At 38.9% G+C, this 23,805-nt stretch overlaps 1 protein-coding gene across 6 annotated transcripts in view; it reads left to right on the forward strand.

The window, feature by feature from the left end:
* Positions 1–23,805, forward strand: part of LOC107226377 (tubulin polyglutamylase TTLL5) — a 310,488-nt gene that overhangs the window by 42,106 nt on the left and 244,577 nt on the right. For all 6 annotated transcript variants that reach the window (XR_006904213.1, XR_006904214.1, XM_046739187.1 and 3 more), the window contains exon 2: positions 6,126–6,311. Coding sequence is in view for 4 of the 6 variants with exons in the window: in XM_046739187.1 (XP_046595143.1) it covers positions 6,145–6,311 (167 nt within the window). In the remaining 2 variants the exon portion in view is untranslated. The remainder of the gene's footprint in view (positions 1–6,125; positions 6,312–23,805) is intronic.

The following is a 23,805-nucleotide window of genomic DNA, read 5'->3' on the forward strand; positions in this document are numbered from 1 at the left end:
AGATAGGAAAAACGTTGCGAACTGTGAAAAAGCAATCATTCGAAGACTTCAAAACAGCATACTTTGTAAGTACTTTATCATATAACAAATAATTATATTTTACATCCAAGTTCATATGCCCGCACCATTCATTTTTTATTTCAGGCTGCTCTTTTTACAGATTCTTCACAGCGATTCAATTTTGACAAAAATGGCATCTCATTCCCATCGCGAGTATGATTCAAGTGATGATGATGATGATGAGTGGGCAATCGTTGATTGGGGTGAGGCCGAGGAGGCTGAGGAAGAGATAATTATATGCTTTTCCGAAGCAACACGCGAGTTCTCGTTGGAGGAGCTTTGGGATCTTGGTGAGGACGCGCGAGCTGCTCGGGTGAGGCCAAACAGCCAACATTATATAAATTACGGTGATATATGTATAGAAATAATTGTAGAAAAATGGGCGAATGAAACTATCGTAATAATTATAGATGTCGAAAATAGCGACGACGACGACGACGACGACGACGACGACGACGACGACGACGACGACGACGAGGACGACGACGACGATGATAATGTTAGCGAGCAGGATAACGATAATGATTTTATGTATTATTTTGAGGAATAAACCACGCTAAATTTACAATTATTGATTATATATTTTTCACAAGTAAAAATTCACAACATTTACATTTTGTATAACGAAAATGGGTGAAGGTTATAAAGATATATATTTGTAATGTATCCTATTTCTAGATTATAATTTTATCGAATAGTAAATTTTTTTAATTCTATGTATAAGCTATGATATAATTGAGATTAATTCTATTGAATATTCTACATATAAACCCGAATATAATTGTATATATTGTAATAAATTCTATTGCTATTTTGGCAAATATTGTCCATATTTTCTATACACACTATTTCAACCTAAACAGTCTTTAATTAGAGGATTCGGTCCATCCACTATATCGCCATCGGGTCCTGGTGTGTAATGTGTGCTACATCTGCGGAAACTTGCAATGACGTAGTCCATTTTCATATTCTCTGGTAGTTTATCCCACGCATCATTGATGGAGTTTGATGCGACCGTGTAGATGAATTCTTTTGGCAAACACGCTATATCCTCAGGTCTCATCGCTCTTAAGCCACCCAATTCTTTGAATAGGTAGAAAGATTTCTCTAGAGAAGCTGTACACTCCTTCGAATACCACTGCTGCAGACGTTGAACGTTTTCCAGCGCACAATCATACATCACGCGTCGGGATGTATTCACAATTGAGATTTACCGCAATCGAGCCTTCTTCAAATACTTCCGGGACTTAGCGTTTGGGCAGTTTCCATGATTGAAGTCATGCCGGGGTGCTGTTTCCATAAACTTCAGTTTTTCCAGTGTAGGGGGTACAACGTGCAAATCTTCCATATTAATAACTTGCGGCGTACCGTTGAGAATCTCCGTCAGCCATGTTTTCTTCTAGACCCTTTTGACGTACACGTAGCATGCATTTTCAACCATTTCTCTCACAATCTTCGTCACATCCTCGTGAGATTTGTTGCCAGCAATCCATGGTATTCCGTGGTGATTGTGTGTCAACCAGACATTAGTAGCTCTACATTCAAGTAGTAAGCTTGCCAAATCATAAGGTAGCTTGAAAATGATGTAATCCAGACCCGACCCGTTTACGTTGATGACTGCGACTTCCTTGGGTACAAACTTCATGTTATGGTCTATGAAACATTGCACGTCTAGGATCATCTCCATGGTGCAGAGGGATGGCGTGCTTGATCGTTTCAAATACTTTTAGAAGACTGATTATTCGGTCTCCTGCATATTCGCTTTTACCCTCCCGACGATGGACTTTTTGTGGAAGCGTTGGAGGGGGGAGGTGTGTCAGATTATATTTAAGGCACATAACTGCACGAAAATTCAAACTTGTTGAACTCGCCCCCAAAGTATTTCAACTGTAGACGATTTTCCTCCCCCATATTACACATTTCAGCTACCTGATTCGAATCTTCTTGTAGAACCGTTGTGATTCTCGGTGGTAAGAAGACGTTGTATTCCCCTTCAATCTCAGCCAGAAAACGTACTCCAAATTTCGTTATTAAAAAATAATAAATAAAAATAATTTTGAGGTTATTTCACAAGCGAGAACAGTTCACAATGAGAATACGATGAGAACAGCATGACGATCACGATAGGTATACGCTTTTATATACCACCCCACAACAATTTTCCATCAGACAAGTCTCGACACGCATTTTGTGCGAAGAATTTTTATGAGCCCACCCCCCTTGTCCCAAATTGATTTAAGTGCATCATCACCCGCAAAGTTCATTGTCGGCACCATCTCAAAGAGCAATTTCCTGGAATTTTTTTAATAGATCTAGTGGGTATTTACCCTATCCGATTTATGCGCGACTTTCCGGCGCCAAACAAGTCTCGACAGGAATTATTTTGTGTGTGTGTGTGTGTGTGCGCGCGTGCGTGCGTGTGTGTGTGTCAAATCCTATGAAAATAGCCATCTTGCGGCAAACCGCGAAAATCATCAAAGGGGGAGGGGGGAGCGAGGGGTGAACGCCGCGGGCTTAGGGGGGAGCTAGGGGGGTAGTGTCGCGGGTTTAGGGGGGACCAGGGGGGAGCGCCGCCATTTTGTGGTCCAGAACCGGCCTTCCTCGGGCCGAGGGGGGAGCTAGGGGGGAGCTAGGGAAGAGCGCCGCCATCTTTGATCCAGAACTCTTGTATATACACTACTGTTTCGTTCTACATCTTGAGTTATTCGAGTGATACAAAATTTGTCAACTTTCATTTTATCAGTAGAGTTTTTGAAGGTGTTCTGGTAATTTGTAACGCGTGGCAAACGAGACCACAAATATGCTACTCAAAAAATGTTCACATTAAGTCGAAATTTTTTTTGTGTAAGTCGAATAATGCAAATCGCAGAGCAAAACCGATTGAGGTTGTAAGAGAATACTTCCGAGCGTTCGTACAGGAATTGACGGAAAAATATACAAATTTCTGTTTGATCGGTCTTTAGTGAAATGTCTGATATACGTAATTCTTTAGTTTGAAACCCTATGTACTGATCTGAATAGAAAAAAGTTGAGAATGTTGAAAAACTTATAACCTTTCGAGTGAAAATCAAACATTCGTATTATAGGAAGTTTCCTTTTTCTACGATATAAAATAAAACATAAATTAGCATCAGAATTCAAGGTGGTTGTGTTTCTGACATCGTCGTGGGATCGCCTACAAATATTCTTTGCTATTCGGTTAGTGAAATTTATCTGTCACTAATAAGTCGCACAAGTTCGCATAACGATAGATGCGGTGAATACAAAACTTAGTACACGGATTTGAATCAATCATTTTTAGACATCATGTTAACCTTAGTCACTTACACCTATGGAAACCTTCACATTACTTACACGGGGTTACTTGAACCCCAGCCAACGTTGGAACTTCATTACCGTACACAACGTTACGTTATGCACAGTTACGAATTTAACAAAATTCTGAGTTGAAATTTAACAATTCAGAAATAAACTTCAATCTTGGTTTTGGCAAAAAAAAAAAAAAAAAAAAAAAACGAAAGCGATGGAGGATACTGGAGAAATTTGTGAGCAGAAATAGTAAAACAGTATGCAATACACACGCGGGGTCCCCGAGACCCCAATGTTTGTTGAATCATTCTTTATTTTACTTGCACAAACAACCCTGATCCAAGCGCGCTCACTTTAAAATTGTACGTGAAAGTCGGTTCTAGGGTTAATACTCTTCGAAATAAAAATATCAGATCTCGAATAATACCAATGCTATACATAATTATTGCTAAATAAGATTTTCATCCATTTTGTTTTAAGTGCACCCTACCGTTCTTTACGAGATTGAATTCAATCATTTATGGGCACAAAAATTCTGTATGACCTCGCCTAGTAATAAATATATGGGTCTATCTATCTTCATTTTGCCACCGATAAGGATTGGGTTCTGAAAAGGAAGCACAAATGTATAAAGTGAAAGAGCAAGGCTGACCGTATACGCAGCTCTTCGTGGATAAGCTCCAAATTCACGCCTGCACTGTGTTTCTGAAATCGACACCAAGATATTGCGTAGTATGGTAAATCTTCAGATATTTCGGCAAAATATGTACTCATAACGTGATGCGATGCTTAATCAAAGGCGACTCGACAGAAGTTGTAGAAGTAAATTGAAGATTGTGGCATCTTGTGAACACGATGAGATATGTGTGCGCGCAAAAAATGAAAAGCTCACGTCAGTAAATAAGAATAAAGATTCTCTGGTGATGTAGATTCAACGATGCAGGGGTAACTCGTGAGAGGTTGTAGCATGGCATTCGGAAATGAGTTTTTACGGGGTGGACCGTTCAGGGTTGTAGTTTGAAATTTAGAACCACGATATCTCATTAGCTCACAAGCCACTAAATATTCCACTATAGAAGATTTTTAGAATCCGTCGATTCAAAGACCAGTTCTTTCTTGGAACAAACGGGTTTTCGGGAGTGAATGCTCAGGGGTTGTAGTTAAAAATTCGAAACCACGATATGCTGTCAGCTCATAATTTATTGCATGTTGTACTGTCGAAGATTTCTTAAATATGTTGATATCATGTGAATTTTTCGAACTCGGCGATCGAGCAAGAAGTCACCGAGTTTTGAAGATCTCATACATTTAGGAATGTCATTATAAATTAGCCTGATGATGGCACGCTGGGCCCGCCGAAACATAGTAAAATGAAAATAAAAATATGCAAACCACGCATAGTCAAATACTCTGACCCTCGCCGGCGAATCCTTCCACATATGTTGATATCAAGACTAGTTCTCTCGTAGCGGAAACGGGATTTTTAAGGGTGGGTCGTTAGGGGTTCTAGGTATCGATGCGAGGTAAGTATATCCAAAGAGCTCACAAATAGCTCATCATTCTGAAATTTTTCTCTTTCTATCACTGTGGAGAAGGAGAGGGTGGCTGTGTTCTCACGTACTCAGCCCCCCTAACCAAAAATAATCAATTCTCGCCTAGATGTTTCAGCTCAAAATTCGGAATTATACTGTGCCGATTGCTCATAAATATTTCAAAATTCTGGTATTTTTAATTTTTTGCTATCATATTTTTTCCGCAGTGGGGGGACTGACTATTTACGTACTTGGCCCTCCCACTCAAAATCGCTAATTTTTGCTCGACCGGTTGAGCTCAAAAATCGGGACTTGAATATTCTGAGAGCCCATATATAGCTCGTAATTTTCTATGTATCAATTAATTTTTTTTGTAAAGTGGAGGGGTTAGGTACTTACAATTAGAGATGTCTATAGTCCGGGTTACACAGCGCGTGGTTCGGCGAGTTTTGCATGTGACTCGGCGCACAACGCGTCACGTGAATGTGAATTATAAAGTGAATAATAACTCAACTTAGGCTAGCCAATAAATTTTGCTGTGCCATAAGCTACAAAAATTTACGGCGAAACTGGATCCGCAACAAATGTGTCAAGTATTCAATATGCAAGAAAACGAAACGAACGAACACTTTGTACTTCGATGCTCTATATTTGAACCGCAAAGAAAACATTATACCGACGAAACTACAAGTGCGGCAAAACCTGACAGTGCAATGATTACGGTGCTGAAATTCCAAGATCACAAAATTCTGCAAAGAGTTTACAATTTCGTTATCCAGAATTTAATATTAATAGCATTCGCACTGAATATATAAACATTGTAAGACGATATGTAAGCACCCCTGAACAGTGCCACTCCTCCTTGCTATAGGAGTAACCTTGTACCCCCGATCAGCAATAAAGCAATGCAAATACAAATAAAAATAGATTTAAATACCGATTGCTGAAACAGTTCATACATTTTTGTAAGTTTTGGGAAAATTAGAATACAAAAATTCTCAAACAACAAAACGTTAACGAAGATAAACAATTCCATAAGAAGCGGTTATCGTGTAATTAAAAAAACAAAAAAAATGTTGACCGATTTATTTTGCTAAATTGGTATTGTTCGGTAGGTGGGTCTCGTTTCCTTGCTTTCCCCGTTATTCCTCAACTGGCTAACAATACCAATTTGTAGTATCACTGTTATAAAATTTTAGACAGCGATTAATTTTGGTGTTACAGACGAACTGTGCGGTCTCAAATGAACCACAACTTGCGGCTCTCAGCGGGTAAACTAGATGGCAAACGTACCAAAGACTCGATGTCGTCATCTAGCTTGTCAGGCACGTCTCAGCTTTCAAGTAGCAGCGATGAAGTCCTGGAACCGCTTGTACACAAGTCTCATAATATCATTAAAAAGTCTGAAAGGTAAGTTGTTTATGTTGTAATCCTTAATGTTTCAATTTATTTAAGTGCATTATTTGACAATTAAAATTTTGCGTCATTAAATGATCAAGGTACTAAGTGCAAGGTAGTAAAACTGCACTGTTGCAGGGTTAGTTGATAATAGTGTCTCGAGCTCGCGGCGTTTCCGCGGTAAAGCTAGATAACTTAAAGTATATTTGGGCAAGCTTACGGCCTAAGGTAAATGTCAAAAAAACAGCCATATCAAGCTGGAACCGCCACATTCGAAAATCGAAAAATCTCCTATGGAATAATTAAGGGCTAATTAAAGGCTAATTAAATGCTCTATTTTCGAATTAAATGCTCCGCGTTTTTTAAAAGAAACCTGTGGCGGTACCAGCTCGACATAAACCTGGAACCGCCGCACCGAAAAAAACGGAAAACACCTGAAATTTTGGAAAAATGTTAGGGTCATAATTAAAGGTTAATTAAAGGCTCTTGGGATTCCTCATCTTTGAATTAATTGCTCGGCGTTTTTAAAAAAAAACCTGTGGTGGTGCCAGCTCGAAATGAACCAGACTTAAAAAAAACGGGAACGAGGTCAAATTTCAGAAAAATGTGACGGTCATAATTAGAGGTTAAGTAAAGGCTTCCGGAATATCACCCGCTCGAATTAACTGCTCCACCCCCGAGGGGTGGAAACCACCTCAAAACTAGAAGAATCGGTGTAACTCATGGACGCAACAACTTACAGAGTTCGTACAGGCGCCAAAATTACTTTAGAATTAAAGGCTCCTGGAAAACCATCCGCTCGAATTAACTGCTCCACCCCCGAGGGGTGTAAACCACCTCAAAACTAGAAAAATCGATGTAACTCATAGACGTAACAACTTACAGAGTTCGTGCAGGTGCCAAAATTACTCTAGAATTAAAGGCTCCCGGAATATCACCCGCTCGAATTAACTGCTCCACCCCCGATGGGTGGAAACCACCGCAAAACTCAAAAAATCGTTATAACTTTTGGACGCATCAACTTACAGAGTTCGTACGGGCGCCAAAATTACTCTAGAATTAAAGGCTTCTGGAAAACCACTTGCTCGAATTAACTGCTCCACCCCCGAGGGGTGGAAACCACCACAAAACTAGAAAAATCGGTGTAACTCTTGGACGCAACAACCTACAGGGTCTCTAGAGGCACCAAAATCACTCTACAGTCAACGGCTTTCGATACACTGCCCTTACAAATCAAATGCTTTCCAGTCCACCCACAAGGGTGTGATTGACACACGAATTTCACGAATCAACGGAGCAGTTGGATGGAACAGGAACCAGGATTTTCAATGCGAAAAAATTTTCGTGTCGCGTGAATTCGTTAGCCAAGTTTTGTGTCTTGTACTTTGATTTCCGCATCGTCACCAACCAACGTCATCGTAACGCAAATGAAGCATTGTTCTTGCAGTTATTGATTTCACTTTCGGAATTGCAGGTGGGCGATGGAGATTATTTACTGTGTACCTTTGTTCACACTATAAAAAGTATTCGTTACCGCCACCGTCGTCACCATTACAAGAACTCAGCCCTTCCTTCCCTTTTCAGACACTAACAAGGAAATGTTTTCAGGTGTCCCCCTCCGATTTCGATGAAACTCTGGTATGTTATAGAGGGTCAAAATCGATGACAAACGCATTTTTTTTTATCGGCCCAAACTCATTTTAAAGGGATGAAACACCCCTCCAAAGTTGACCACCTCCCAAGATGATTTTTCTGTTTTGCATACAAGGAGGGGATTTTGATACCTAATAATGATAGTAATAAATACCTTGTCAAAAGTGATGAAAAACACACTTCGAATATTCTCAAGAACTCTTTATTTTAGGGGTTAACTTGTATGTACAAAGTTCATTTTTTACATTAGAAACAAGATGTTCATCAGAGCTCAATGAATCCAACAGCACTGTGAAGAGCATGCAAGAATACAGAATACCTGCTTTCGATTTTTTCCCAAAAACTGAATTCTTATCGACTTTTTTCCCAATATTGCGGATTATGTCTAATATTTAGCCATGAATCATTGAATAACATTGTTTGAGGCTCGCATTCATTCTGGCATCGCTCTCTTATCATTTTACTGTTTTATCATTTTTTTTCAAGAAACGTAAATATTTTTCATTTCAAGCAGACTATCAACTACTCGAAAATTCGATGTGTGTCATGTGTAAACAAGTCATATCTCTACTTGAATTAATTCTATGGCACAGATATTTGAGGGGTAAGGGCTGGGAAAAAGATAACCAAAAAACAAGTAATGATTATTAGCCGTTTTGCATTGAAAAAATGAATAAAGAAATTTTTTTTTGGTTACTTTGATTCATACAATCAATACACCTGTAAATAGTTTTGTAAATAAATTACGTTTTTACATAATACAAAATTGTTGAATATGCACATGATTCTACTTCCTCTACCGTGGCCACACCCTTTAAACAAAAACAAGTTCCAAGTTTATCTATAAATCGCTTTATGGATTATAGTCGGTACAATAATGATATTCATCAAAAAAATGCTGTACGCAAAGTGATTTTTTACACCAAGAACATCTGATTACTGCGACATTCGTGCAACCTTCGATTTCACAATTCGGATGAGCTGACTGTCCAAATGCAAAATCGACGGGGTTATCAAATTCATCAGGTTTCTTTGCAATGAACCCGCTTTTATGCCACGCATAACGAAACAAATTATGATATCGCGGAGATGACAGTTGGTTGTGAACTGAACACTGTAATTTTATTATATTATTCCTTAAATGTAAATTTAAATCATAATCAAGAAGAACTACGGTGTCTGAAAAATGACGAATATAATTTTTCCATATACGGAAGCCGAAAACATCGAGAGGTTGAATTTTTCCAGTGGTTCCTTTCGGTATCAATAAAGTCGTCAACTTTTTGTCTGGGGGTGTTGTCTCTTGCACAACTCTAGAACAATGCCCACTCCAAGAATCAGTTAGAAGTAGACTCTTCGGTCCCACTTTTGGAATAAACACTTCTTCTAACCACATCTTGAAATGCTCTGTAATGAATCATTGTGATTAATACCGTTTGAATATATGCAGCGCGAAACAAGAATTATTATACCTGAAGTAAGTTTTCCTAATTTGGAAGCTGTGATGAAAACATTTGGCGGTCTGAATAAATGTTGTTCAACTATAGGTCCGAACGTTCCGGAAGGTTCTTTTAAAACAATAAATAAAGGAGATAATAATTTTCCGTCCGCTGAAATTGTAGGCTGTATAGTATAACTGTGCGTTGTTGAAGTTACTGATTGTACTATGCACGACACTTGTTTAGTTCCTTCTTCCGTTAACGTTCGTCCAGAATGAATCTCTATTTGGAAACCACTCTGATCAGAATTATATATATTTTGTAATCCATATTCGGAAATATAAGGTTCAACTCTTTTCAAAAATTCTTCAGCACTCTTGTGTAAATATTCACTATTTTCCACTGATTTTCGCGTGACAAATTTATTGATTTTTCTGCTAGTAATGCGATGGATCTTCTTAAAGTGAAGTAACCACGTTGGCGATGCTTTAAATCGAAAATCCTTACGACTGATAAGTCCTTGGGCCTGTAAAGCCCATCTTCGCAGATCCGTATCATGAACAATCAAGCCTGCGTCAATGGCATTTTTCATATTCTGCAATGTATACTCTGATATGCGAGCCAATTTTTCCATGTATGTCCCTCCCTGGTTGATTTGGTGTGCCCAACGACGCAATTGTCGTACTGATTTGACTTTTTTATATCTATGACGAACCGTATCAATTGAGCGATTTTTTTTAGTCTTTGCACTTCTCCTATATTCAACAGCTCTTCTTTTATAATTGAAACTTAAAGGTTCGTCATCTTCGGAACAGCTATCTTCAGGTCCTTCGGAAGGCACCTGAAAATCTGCATCTTCCATTGCGAACGTTTCAAGATTTTTGTAGGGCTCTTCAAAGTCAAGAGAATTTTCCTCAATCATTTCCACACTATTATATTCTGTCATGCTTTGTAATAAAATGTTTTCGAAGTTCGATACTATTTCACGTTCATCATTTGTTAACGGGGACTCGGGTATATTCATTACTTCAAATGCTGCCCACAGAAGTTTAATAACGTTTATTGGATTCACTTTCATTGTAAACGTGAGAAGAAATTCAATAACTGCTCGAAGTTCTGTTATTAACGTATTAACAAGCACTGAACGGTCTCACGACTTTTCATATTGAAAATATCCGAAAGATACGCGTAATGGTTAAAAAAAATATCTGTGCCATAGAATTAATTCAAGTAGAGATATGACTTGTTTACACATGACACACATCGAATTTTCGAGTAGTTGATAGTCTGCTTGAAATGAAAAATATTTACGTTTCTTGAAAAAAAATGATAAAACAGTAAAATGATAAGAGAGCGATGCCAGAATGAATGCGAGCCTCAAACAATGTTATTCAATGATTCATGGCTAAATATTAGACATAATCCGCAATATTGGGAAAAAAGTCGATAAGAATTCAGTTTTTGGGAAAAAATCGAAAGCAGGTATTCTGTATTCTTGCATGCTCTTCACAGTGCTGTTGGATTCATTGAGCTCTGATGAACATCTTGTTTCTAATGTAAAAAATGAACTTTGTACATACAAGTTAACCCCTAAAATAAAGAGTTCTTGAGAATATTCGAAGTGTGTTTTTCATCACTTTTGACAAGGTATTTATTACTATCATTATTAGTTATCAAAATCCCCTCCTTGTATACAAAACAGAAAAATCATCTTGGGAGGTGGTCAACTTTGGAGGGGTGTTTCATCCCTTTAAAATGAGTTTGGGCCGATAAAAAAAATACGTATGTCATCGATTTTGACCCTCTATATCATACCAGAGTTTCATCGAAATCGGAGGGGGACACCTGAAAACGTTTCCTTGTAAGTAGAAAGATAGACACCATGGTCTAAATTGTGTTAATGGCTTGAGAAAGTGAGTGTGTAATATAAAGAAAATTCCTACTCCAAATTTCAAATTTTCAGAAGCCCCAATTTTTTTTTTTGGCCTAGGAGTCAACGACAGCCGGGTCGTTTTGGCACAATCAATTTATTTAATGAATCATCCGTGGAACATATAATAGGAATATGAACGTCCTCCAATGCACCGCCATGATGAGGGCTTACGAAAGAGATCTATTCACGATAAGCAATTGACAAAAAAAATTCATAGACATATGCGAAAGTTTTAGTACACATTGATTGGAACATAAGAATTTCACAAAATACAAAATATCTTCTTCCGCCTGAATTTCATGACAGAACTCGACTCCCACCCATATAAGCAGGCGTAAAAAAATCTAAGAAAATTTGTATTTCCAAGGATGAAATTAATTGCGATGCTTTTTTTTAGAATAACAAACGCGAAAAGAATATTGTTTCACCTATAAAATACAACGACGGTCGTCCAGGACTGTGAAACTGCGCTGGGCATGTGGCACGTCAGCGACGAGGCTACAACGCTGCATCTCTACCTGCCTGAAAGACGATCGTTGCTGTTCTGAATTATTGGAAGACTATCATGAAGTTTTTTTTTTCATGTTATACATTTATTCAGTGAATAAATTCAAATTCTAGCGGATAGTTGTAATAGATCTTTTACCGTAAGAATCGAGACTCAAATATACGGATGAAATTCGTAAAATTCCAACACTTATGTGGGTGGAAGACGAGTTTTGTCGTGGAATTCAGGCGGAAGATGATATTTTTCAAGTGTCTTATGTTCGAATTAATGCGTACAATAAGTTTCGCGTATACGGCTATAAATATTGTTTGTCAATTTTTTTGCTGTGATCGTAACCCTCCCGTAACTCCCCGTCGTGGGCGTGCGTTGGAGGTTGTTCATATTACTATCAGGGTAGAGCCCTTACGCGGATCTCGGGGTGTGCATAAGGCATTTACCAGCGATAAAAAAAAATAAAAAAAAAAGGTAGCGACAGACCAAGAAAACCGGGAATAATCAAGGAATATCATCTATCGGGAAGAGTCAGATAATTATGATGAACCATAGGGAAAAACGTACTTTTTTTCGTGAATCCTTTTGCAAACTTCTGTAGCAAGACGTCGTAATTTCAGTTCAGCTAACTTTCGGAAATGGTATCGTTGAATTTCTAATCAGTTATGTGAAACAGAGAATTACTATTTGTTTTTTAGATCCAAATTTATATACTCAAGGTACACAACTTTGAGAGCTTTTGGTCGTAAAAACTGCTCACCATTATCTAAGTTTCGTGTTAAAAAGTTCGGAAATTCTGCATCTTTTGACGGGAAAAGTCAAGGATGTTCATCTGAGCAAAATTGTCGCCACCCTGGCTGTTATATGTTACACGGATTACTCATACAAAAAAAATGAAGTTTGTGAAAATGGTGTAATGAAATCTGTTGTCAACTCCCGGGCTTCTAGTGCGCCACTATGCAGCGAGAAGAGTGCGTAGAGTAGATATCGAGCCTGCGTACTCTTGAGAGAAACGGGCCTGCGAGTAGGTTTGCCAGACGTCCGGCTTTAGCCGGATATGTTTGGCTTTTTACGATCATATCCGGCCAAATATTCACGTGTCCGGCCTGTCCGGCTTCTGTTAGATTTTTGTCAGTTTTACTTGTCGCATGCATCTGCAGATGCAGCGCCTGCAGAGCGAGCGAAGCAATGCAGCATATGCCGATTCACGGCAACGGCTCACCTTTTTGTTTGTACTACTCGCAGCAGGTTTTGTTTTTAGTCGGCGGTAAGAACGCGTGGTGTGCTCAGCCTATGCATTTTGAACATCAGTCAGCGGTAACCGTATTTTTAGTGAGTTAGTTTTAAATAAATACCAAATGATGATGGGACTAATTATTGATAGTTGCTAGTTATACTGGTTAATTTTGGAATAAAACTGTGACTTATTAGTACTCAGCAATGTCCACGGCCACCTACAAAGCTGCAGCCACCACTACTTACGGGGCAGCAGGTAAACATTTTTAAACATTTAAAATACGTAATCGAATTGTTTTTTATTATGAAAGTTATGTCCAGCCTTGGAAACGTATGTCTGGCTTGAAAAAAGGTACGCTTGGTTATTAAAAAAATATATGTCCGGCTTTTAGGCCAAAATATCCGGCTAAACATAACGCCGAGTCCGGCTTTTGTATTTTGGGGTTGGCAACCCTACCTGCGAGTCGACTCTGGGCTTTGGCGAGAGCTGTGTGCGGTGCGCGCACTTGACCGCTCTCACTAACAAAAGGTCCGGCAACACGTGTCGAGCACGCCGCCGCGCCGGTGAGACAAAATATCGGTTCGGCAAGAACAGTGAGAACGCTGCCAGTTGCTTGTAGTGAATAGAGCGATCGGGTCGATTCCGGGAAACGTTGTACACCTGTGAGATCGTTTGAAACGTCTTAGTGGTACAATTGAATCGATAAAATCGCGGATTTCTTAACTGCATTCGCCCACGTAGTAATATTCTCCGGACATCATTCGTACTCTCGCAGGGAGATATTAGTTTGTCACCCCCGGGGGGGTTATTTCGGTGATTTATCCTGCGTGTGAGTGAAAAACATTTAGTGAAACGTATTGTGTGTCAACTAAAGTAAGGCTTCAAAGACCGACGCAGAGTGCTGAGCTGTATTGAAGGTAAAGTAAACAGAGAGTTCTACTATAAAGGATTAGTGAAGTGAATGTGCACCAAATTTCAGCTGAAAATATTCAAAATTGAAAGAAAGAAGGATAAATCGAGTAAATCCTGGTGGGTGTGAAAGTATAGAAAGATTGATAAATAGAAGGGCCACAATATCGAATCTTTAAAAAAGCAAAAATATCTATTGTAGAATTTAAAAAATGTGGAAAATTCAATTATGGAAAATTGAAAAAATCAAAAGATCAGAATGTAGAATGTCAAAATGTACAATCGTCAGAATTCGTCTCAATCATACAAAATCATACCCAGATTCTTGATTTTGCTTTCTATCTTTTGATCTTTCTATATTTTGCCTCTGTGTTTCGGCAAAGTATCGAATAATTAAATGTGTGTCTCGCGACACTCAAAATCGTCCCCGCACATGTACGCACACTCGCGTGCAATGTTTACTTGCCGTCTCTGCGTCAAATCTCGCCGCTTGCCCGTGTCGCGACTCAAAACCTATCAGCTGTATCTCATGTATTGTCTACTGACTCGAAATCATGTATGTGTGTAATCTATGTGTTCTCTCGCTCTGTGAAATCATCACTCTCTGTAACGTTCTCTTGCGATACGGTCTGTATCGCCGCATCAGAATCAATAAAATTCTCGGTTACTATTAATCATTATCTCTCTCCATCTCAACATCACTTTCGTTTCATTTACACTCGTCCTCATCACTAATTCGCGGATCCCACGTCGATGATCCATATCCTTTTGCCAACTCTCTAAACACTCTGTATTTCGACTTTCTATATTTTCAATTTTATATACTTGGACTTTACTTGGATATGTTTCGATTATTCTATGAATGAGATGTTCGCGTCTTTGAAAACTCGATCTTCTTGTCCTTCTATGAATCGGCTATTTTATTTTCTTACTCCCACCCAAATAACTTGAGATGGTTTAATTTGAATTTTTTTTTTATGATTTATGTTAATTCTTGTATTCAAAATATATGAGCATGTGAGGTCTGGCTTGATACCGACTGGGTAACCTCTGCGATTTATTCCTAGTATCATCAAACCTCTCGTGCACTCCAGCTGGCCTCACCGCAATTTTCGTGTAATGACCGGTTCCACGGACAGGTGATTTTTCCATGTCAGCGGAACGTCGAGTGGTTGCCGGTGTGAAGTCAATCACGCTAATTAAACGGAAACAGGACAAATCTCTGTTTAACGGATCAACAAAACATTCTGGGATCTCGTCTAAAGTAACCAAGTCACCTCAAGTAGTGCCCTCAAGTTTGGTACAATCCAAGCATACCATGGATTCCTTTACCGCTTTTTATGACTCTGGTTTAATAGATGAGGAACACAGTGTACATGACTGAGCAATAATTTTTTTTACCGGTCGCGTTTGAGATGAAGACGCAGCTAAGAGAACTTCATTGTTCTGTATTGACAACGAGCTAATCTCGGGATCTGCTCGCATTGCTGGTTGGAATTCAGAGAAACCATCCTGAGCTATATCGCTAGGAATAATATCGTGGCATTCAGATGAGTCATCTACGTTGGGAATATCAACATAAGAATCGTTGAGATTCATACTACCCTCCGCACTGTTTGCATTATAAACTGTTTTGGAGACGATGTTTGCGTGGACAATTTTCGTTCGACCATTGATGTAGTTGATACGCTTGGCCACAAATACGTCCGCCCTCAACGGCTTAGAATCATTCCTCAATAGGTGAGTTTTAATTATGCTAAACTCACTTTCCACCGACGCGCTTGTAGCAGGCACTCGGCCGTAGCCAAATTAGTCACGACATACACTCGATCATAATGGGAACCATAAAATATCTCTCAACAGGCGATCTGCAAACGCAGGTAAATAATGCGCATTATCGTGATCGCCCTCTTCAATTCTTGACACGCTTTTTACTTTTAGGTCAATGTCTCTACCTCATGACCACCAATAATTGACGACGTTAATGTCTTCAAAGATGCTTTTATCATCCGGGAGAGTTTCGATTGGCGGGCTATTGTCCTCTTCAAAAGCTTCCAACGACGGGTTGATGGTATTTTTTAGCCTCGATTTATGGTAATCACATTGTGACTGCTGACCAGAACATAAGTTGCCGTCTGTCTCACATCGTGCCACCGTTAGCAGCGATTAAAACATCTCGCCGGCAGAACGCATGTCGCGGACTTGTACAAATTGGCCTAATACCGCCATGTAAAAGACCTTCACTCGTCTCGGAGAATTTTTTAGAAAATCTGCGTACATCTTCAGAAAATGAGCTACATCAAGTCTGATGTAACGTTGTGGCAACGTAGAGGTATGATTACATGCGTTGGCATAATCCTCGATAGTTTTGTAGTCCGTGAAGAGCCTAACCGCCGCTCCTAATAACGCCTTGGATGAGTCACACACAACTTCTTTCGGGTATGCAGCAGCTTGAGAAACCCACTCCGCTAACCAGTATGAAATTGCCACAGTGGTGTGCTTTTCGCTGCGCATTTGAGAAACTGAAAACTGTCCATTTCGATTATGTACTACACAGTGGTACAAAAAAATGGACTTGGATTTCGAACCATCGGTCCTTTCTATCGACTTTACAATGCTGCCAGTAACGTCGATCGAAATGCAGGCTGGCTCTTCCTTTGCGTAGGCTCTATTGATATGGAGCTGATGGTTAGTCCAGTAAAAAAGGTGGAACGGGTCCATCCCGATGGCGTGAATCGTATTTTGCTCTGACTTCAGTTTCATAATTTGCAATGCTTGAATTGGGTCACGATGTAAGTACTTTGACAATATATATTCATGCTTAGCATTAACCAAAGCACTTTTCTTGGGCAGTTGAAGAGGCTCGGAATCCCCTGGTAACATCAACGTGTCAGCTTTTTCGGCACGGTATATTGCGGCTGATTTCGTGTACAATTCTTTAGCGATATCTCGTCGAATTGGCGCCCGTAAGTATCGTTTACCACACTTTCCGGTGCCTTTCGTCACAATACATTCCAGACGAGTTTTGTTACTGGCAGTATCGATACCGTTGTCAATTTTGCAGACTAGTTTCCCTCCACAATTGCAGGTACCTGTAGAACATCGAACAAAAATTGATAAAAACTATTACCAGGTCGAAAACGACCATTTTTGTACATTTAAGTTTTCAATTTGTTCAGTTATTATTTTTCTTACACAACAAGTGAGTTATTATTTGTAGTTCAATGGTTTTATCAATTTTTGTCGGTTTAATTTTACATATTTTTAATTTTTTTGATTTCACATACTTTTCTGTAGTTGTAGATTTGGATTATATAGTAAGTTGCATCTTTGGTTATTAGTTTGCAGTTCAATGGTTCTATTAATATTGTTTCAGTTTAGTTTTACACATTTGTTAATATTTTTAATTTCATATACTTTTCTGTACTTGTAGGTTTAGATTATATAATTAGTCATATACTTTGTTATTATTTGTAGTTTAATGATTTTAATAATATTTTGTAGGTTGCCTGCTGATGAATTGCGAAGAACAATGCAACATGCAAAGTCCCTAAATTAGGACCCACGGATCAGCCAGCGTGATACCTAGCTAAAATCCAACCGAAAATTTCTTAACCGAAAGCTCGTCCGACGCATAGTTTTTCAATTATAAGCGATAGTGCAAGGCCAATCCGAGTGCAGCATTTCATCTCGATTTGCTGCCACGGAAATTGCCATTTTGTTAGTATGGGTGAATTATTATTATTCGTTTACGAATTGAATATCAGCACTTCCCCGCTGTCACTTCTCGCCCCTTCTTGGGAGTTGGCCGATATTGTTGCCGGGGTCCGCGGTACCGGCTTCACATACTCGGTTTATTTTTATTTTCACTCGTAAATGTGTGTTTCGTAGTATTGTCTAGCTAGAGATGCGCTTTTGTTCAGGCACACGAGTGTGCGCCCGTGTATGTGCGGTCGGTACCGCGGACCGCGGCAACAATATCAGCCAGCTCCCGAGAAGGGGTGAGAAGCGTAGGTTTAGACAAATGATCTCAACATAACAAATATGTTTCAAAAAGTGAAAGCTTTTTTTCGAAAAGAAAACGAATTTTTTCGACTGTTATAAATATGTTTGAATTTCGTCGTTGGTATAAACAAAGATACGAGAAAAATTCGCATTCGTCATTGCTGTCGTTGTTGTTGTTATTATTATCTTTATCTTTATTAGTACTATCGTTATCATTATTATATATATTATTATATATTACTAACATTATGAATATTTTTTTTATTATTGCCGTTGCTGCAGTTCGCTTTCTAAATATTCATGGTGTAATTTTCGTGATTGTTACTAGTATGTTTATTCAATGTCAGTTTCATGTATGTATATTATGTCCAACTGGATGAAACTACTTTTATATCGTTTAGTTACTTTTCTTTAGTCATAGGTTCAGATCATAATTATAATCGGTTGTATCCTTTATTATTATTTGTAGTTTAATAGTTTCATTAATTTTTTGTAGGTTTAATTTTACTTGTAAATTTTGTTTCTTGTTATTATTATTAGTCCGACTATATACGTGTCGTTAGGTCGTATAGGGTATATTTATCATTACGTTGGATGCTAATTACAGCATCCGGGTATTATATCTCTGTGCAAGTGGTAACGAATAAAATGCCAATATATCTCTGTGGCTAACAGGCATAACCGAATAAGTCCATTTTTTGGAAAAATGAGTTTTTGCCGGACTTTATTATCCATATTTTATTTTAAGATATATAATTGTCGACATTTGTTTATCTGAATGGAAATATAGTGGTTTTGCTAAACCAAATAAGTCCAATTTCCCGGCATAACCGAATAAGTCCACCGGATCCCGCTATAACCGAATAAGTTGAATTGTTTCAGTTTGGCACGAACAAAATAATGACTGCATTATTTTAATGATATTGCTACATTCGATCTTCTGTAAAATAGAATGGCTTCCAACAGTAATTAATTCTGGAACCGTTTTCCCGATGCGGCAGAGTATCTGTAACTTAAAATCGCGGTTTCCCGAAAACATAATCTATGGACTCATTCGGTTATGCCTGTCTGCCACAGATGTAACAGTATACATACCATTGGCTGAACCGCTGGAACCATCCTGCGTGTTCTTCGAATTATGGAAATTGAATGCACATTTTAATCGGCTTGCGTTCCAAATCTGATCTGTCAACCAGTATTGCCAAAGAGCCGGCTTGAACGTAGTGCAGAGACGCCCGTACGTCTTGCATCTAGCTGCATCTCGCCTTCTATAAAATTTTCTTTAGAGGAGTTCCTCGAACTAATAGCACTAATAGCTATTTTGCTGGATAAAAATGATTTTTTCTACCGATGAGATTTAATATTAACAATGTGTACTATAAGCAATTACTGTTGAATGAAATTGATGAGTTTTTGATAAATAATCGAATTTAACACAGGTCATTTAAATGAATTTACTCCAAGCGCTTAGGCATTGACAAGCTTTTTTTGCTAATTGTCGAAATACCCTCTGTTCGTCTGCATTTTTGTGATCATGATTAAGTCATATTTTATTATTAATATTTATATTATTAATTATCACTGATTTACGATTCTGATTTATGGGTGGATTCAATTCAATGGATCAAGGGCGATATCGTCGTAAATGAACCGAGTCAACGTAGGGTGAAATATGGTTTGGATGACTGTGACTGGCTTATACGGGCAGAACCCATTATCGCAACAAATTTGTGAGCGATGAACAATTTTCAACAATGTTGACACCTGATCCAATAGCACTGCATTTTCATGCACCAGCACGAAGTTACGGACAAAACCAGATATTACTCTATTTAAAATAATCTCGGGAATCATGGATTGAAAAGGGGTATCATGATTCCTGATAGCGACGAAGTAGTGAACTATACTGGAAAACGGTCCCGTGAAACTTGAATTAGTTTGTACTACTAAAAGGGCAGAATAATCGGTTTGATCGTTGACAAAACATGAAATCAACTGAACACTTAAAAATTTTGTGTACCCTGAAATTCACTCAAATTTCTCTGCTGATTTTTGCAGGGCTTGTGTCGTTGAAAATTCTTCTGTTATCAGAGACAATTCAATAATGCACTGTTTTGAAGTGACCGAAATCTGGTAATTGAGATGGATTACTTCGACTTGTATGGATTTTCTGTAACACAGACTTTTGAACTGTGCAGCGGAGAGCCTATGATTAAGAAATCAATGTAACGCCTCTAAAAACCCTCTAACTTGTTCCGTCTAAGAGTTACTATGATTTTTCGAGTTTTGAGTTGGTTTCCAACCCTCGGGTGTGGAGCAGTCAGTTCGAGCGGGTGATATTCCGGGAGCCTTTAATTCTAGAGTGATTTTGGCGCCTGTACGAACTGTGTAAGTTGTTGCGTCTATGAGTTACACCGATTTTTATAGTTTTGAGGTGGTTTACACCCCTCGGGGGTGGAGCAGTTAATTCGAGCGGATGGTTTTCCAGGAGCCTTTAATTCTAGAGTAATTTTGGCGCCTGTACGAACTCTGTAAGTTGTTGCGTCCATAAGTTACACCGATTCTTCTAGTTTTGAGGTGGTTTCCAACCCTCGGGGGTGGAGCAGTTAATTCGAGCGGGTGATATTCCGGGAGCCTTTAATTAGACTCAAATTATGACCGTCACACTTTTCTGAAATTTGACCTCGAGCCTGTTTTTTTTTAAGTCTGGTTCATCTCGAGCGGCACCGCCACAGGTTTTTTTTTAAAAATCGCCGAGCAATTCATTCAAAGATGAGGAATTCCAAGAGCCTTTAATTAGCCTTCAATTATGCCCCTAACACTTTTCCGAAATTTCAGGTGTTTTCCGTTTTTTTCGGTGCGGCGGTTCCAGGTTTATGTCGAGCTGGCACCGCCACAGATTTCTTTTAAAAAACGCGGAGCGTTTAATTCGAAAATAGAGCATTTAATTAGCCTTTAATTAGCCCTTAATTATTCCATAGGAGATTTTTGGATTTTCGAATGTGGCGGTTCCAGCTGGATATGACTTCTGGTAACGCTACTTGAGATAGTCGTTCTATGTCTTGACTTAGAGACGCGAGATCCTTATCACGCCCTTGTCTCCTCGTTTGTAATTGTGCTGTATAAAGTCTCGTTAAATGGTCATTGCCATATCTCAATGTTAGCGCAGAGCTAAGTTTGTCATAGACTGAAATTTCTTCTTCTGATAATGCTGTCAAAACGTTTAACGCGGGAGTTCGTAAACAAGAGGCAAGGCTGTGGGCCTTCATGGCGGAGTCCCACTGATTATACTTTGCAATTGTATTAAATTGTCTCTCATACTCGGCCCATGGAATTTTTCCATCGAACATAGGCGGATTCAAAGAGCAAATGGGTTTCTATTAAATTTGAGAAGTAACCCCTGGTAATCTTCAATTATTCAATTGACTAAGATGAGAATATCGAGGCTGAACATGAGACAGAGGCTCGGAAAAGCCAACCTCGTTACCTACGCTAGTTCTACGGATTGGGGATTTGTTTGTTTCCCTAATAAAAGGAACAGACCTTGAGTAGTGAACATCCTGGGATTGTCCTGGATGTTGAACTCCCTGAACAGCAGGGGAGGGAACTAGGGAAGGCAGTGGAGTAGCAACTACTGGGACTCGAGAAGTAACAGCCGGCTCTCCAGAGCCGCTCATCTGATGGACGGATTGAAGGGCCGCAACAGTCGTCTGGAACAGGTCATGTAGACTTGTCTCCAAACGTTCTTGAGCTTCTCTATCTAGCCTCCGCTGCTCCGGTTCTCTTTGTCGCTGTTCCTGTTGCATAGTAAGTTCTCTTTCACGCTGCTTTTGCTTGTCTTGAAGCAGTTGAACCAGTTGTTGATGTTGACATTCGGCGGGTTCTTGTTGTTGGTTCATAATTTTCAAGAGATCAATTTGAGTGAACGAGGCCACCGAAGGAACGGAAAGTGGGTCCACTGAAGGTGTTGATCTTGTTTCAGGGACTCGCGGATTTTCTGTGATTTCATTTCCGCCACTTTTCCGTCGTCGAGAGCGTGTCAAACGACTATTGCTCATACTTATTAAAATTTCACGCACTGAATTGACTCGATTAAAACTCAATATCCCACTTCTGACACCAGTGTAACGTTCTTAGACGTTACGAAAATAAAATAAGGATTCGTGAGTTTGATTAATCAGACACAATCAAAGGCGTTAATAAAATGCTAAGAAGAAGCTTTAATTGCTGGGAATGTGTTTCTAGTTCAAAGTCTGAAACAAGACTGTTTTTACAATAATGTTGGTTGACGCAGTGACCTTATTCTTTTTGAAGACATAAGAGGTTTATAAACTTCTTTTATCTATGATGACTACTGGATCATTAAAAGGGGGCAAAACGGGTGATTTCACCCTTTGTAACAGTATGTACACCGTAGAATCACGGTGTCAGCGTTCCGTCGATATTTAGGCGTCACTTGCATATCAACTGTTAGTATGTTCGATCATGTAACTCGAATACTCTTCGTACCGTTTTCAACATATATATACTCGTATACATATACTAGGAGGGCTTCACCCCGCTGCGCGCTTCGCGCGTCAACCCCTATTATTGGGTTTGGCTGGGAGGGGTGAGAACGCGGTAAGAGTTCAGATTTTTGTAGGTATAGAGATGTATATGTATAAAGCGTTAAGTGTTGAATCCCTGATTCCTAGATAAATGTATATACAGGAGGTGAAGGGTCAAGTCTTCATAGGTGTTGCGGTATACTATATGTAGGATAAAGGGTTAAATCTTCACAGCTATAAGGGCATATGCGTAGGGTGAAGGGTTGAGTCTTCACAGGTATAATGGTATACCGGGTGTCCCATTTTAATCTTACATCTAAATTATCTCGAAAAATATTGCTCTGATCAAATTTTGTTTGAAACAAAAGTTTTAGAGTTCAAAGAGGGACGTTCAAAAAAAATTTTGTTGAAGGTCCCAAATTTACAATAGCGACGCTACGATGGCTGACATGGTTTTTTTTAAGGGAAACCTAACTTTTTTTTATGACAAAACAATGCATTGCATTGAAACTAACAACTTTTGTAGGAAGCATTTTTCGATTCAGATTGTGGTTTTCATGTTGGAACTCCATTTTTGACTATTTAGCGCTGTCCGGAAGGTACCATACAAAACCCAAACAAACCCAAATAAACCCAAACGAACCCAAACAAACCCAAACAAACCCAAACAAACCCAAACAAACCCAAACAAACCCAAACAAACCTAAACAAAAGTGTGCATGCATCTGTGTGTGCGTGTCTGAGGTTGCACGATTGTGGGCATGTTTGTTTTTTTTTCGCGAAGAAAGAAATGCTTATCGCATGATAAGAAAGTCGGACTTCCCCGGAATAGTCAACTTTTGTTTAGGTTTGTTTGGGTTTGTTTGGGTTTGTTTGGGTTTGTTTGGGTTTGTTTGGGTTTGTTTGGGTTCGTTTGGGTTTATTTGGGTTTGTTTGGGTTTTGTATGGTACCTTCCGGACAGCGCTAAATAGTCAAAAATGGAGTTCCAACATGAAAACCACAATCTGAATCGAAAAATGTTTCTCACAAAAGTTGTTAGTTTCAATGCAATGCATTGTTTTGTCATAAAAAAAGTTAGGTTTCCTTTAAAAAAAACCATGTCAGCCATCGTAGCGTCGCTATTGTAAATTTGGGACCTTCAACAAAATTTTTTTTGAACGTCCCCCTTTGAACTCTAAAACTTTTGTTTCAAACAAAATTTGATCAGAGCAATATTTTTCGAGATAATTTAGATGTAAGATTAAAATGGGACACCCGGTATATGTGGGCTAAAAGGCTGAATC

This window comes from Neodiprion lecontei, chromosome 4 (genome assembly GCF_021901455.1).
Source record: "Neodiprion lecontei isolate iyNeoLeco1 chromosome 4, iyNeoLeco1.1, whole genome shotgun sequence".
Lineage (NCBI taxonomy): Eukaryota > Metazoa > Arthropoda > Insecta > Hymenoptera > Diprionidae > Neodiprion > Neodiprion lecontei.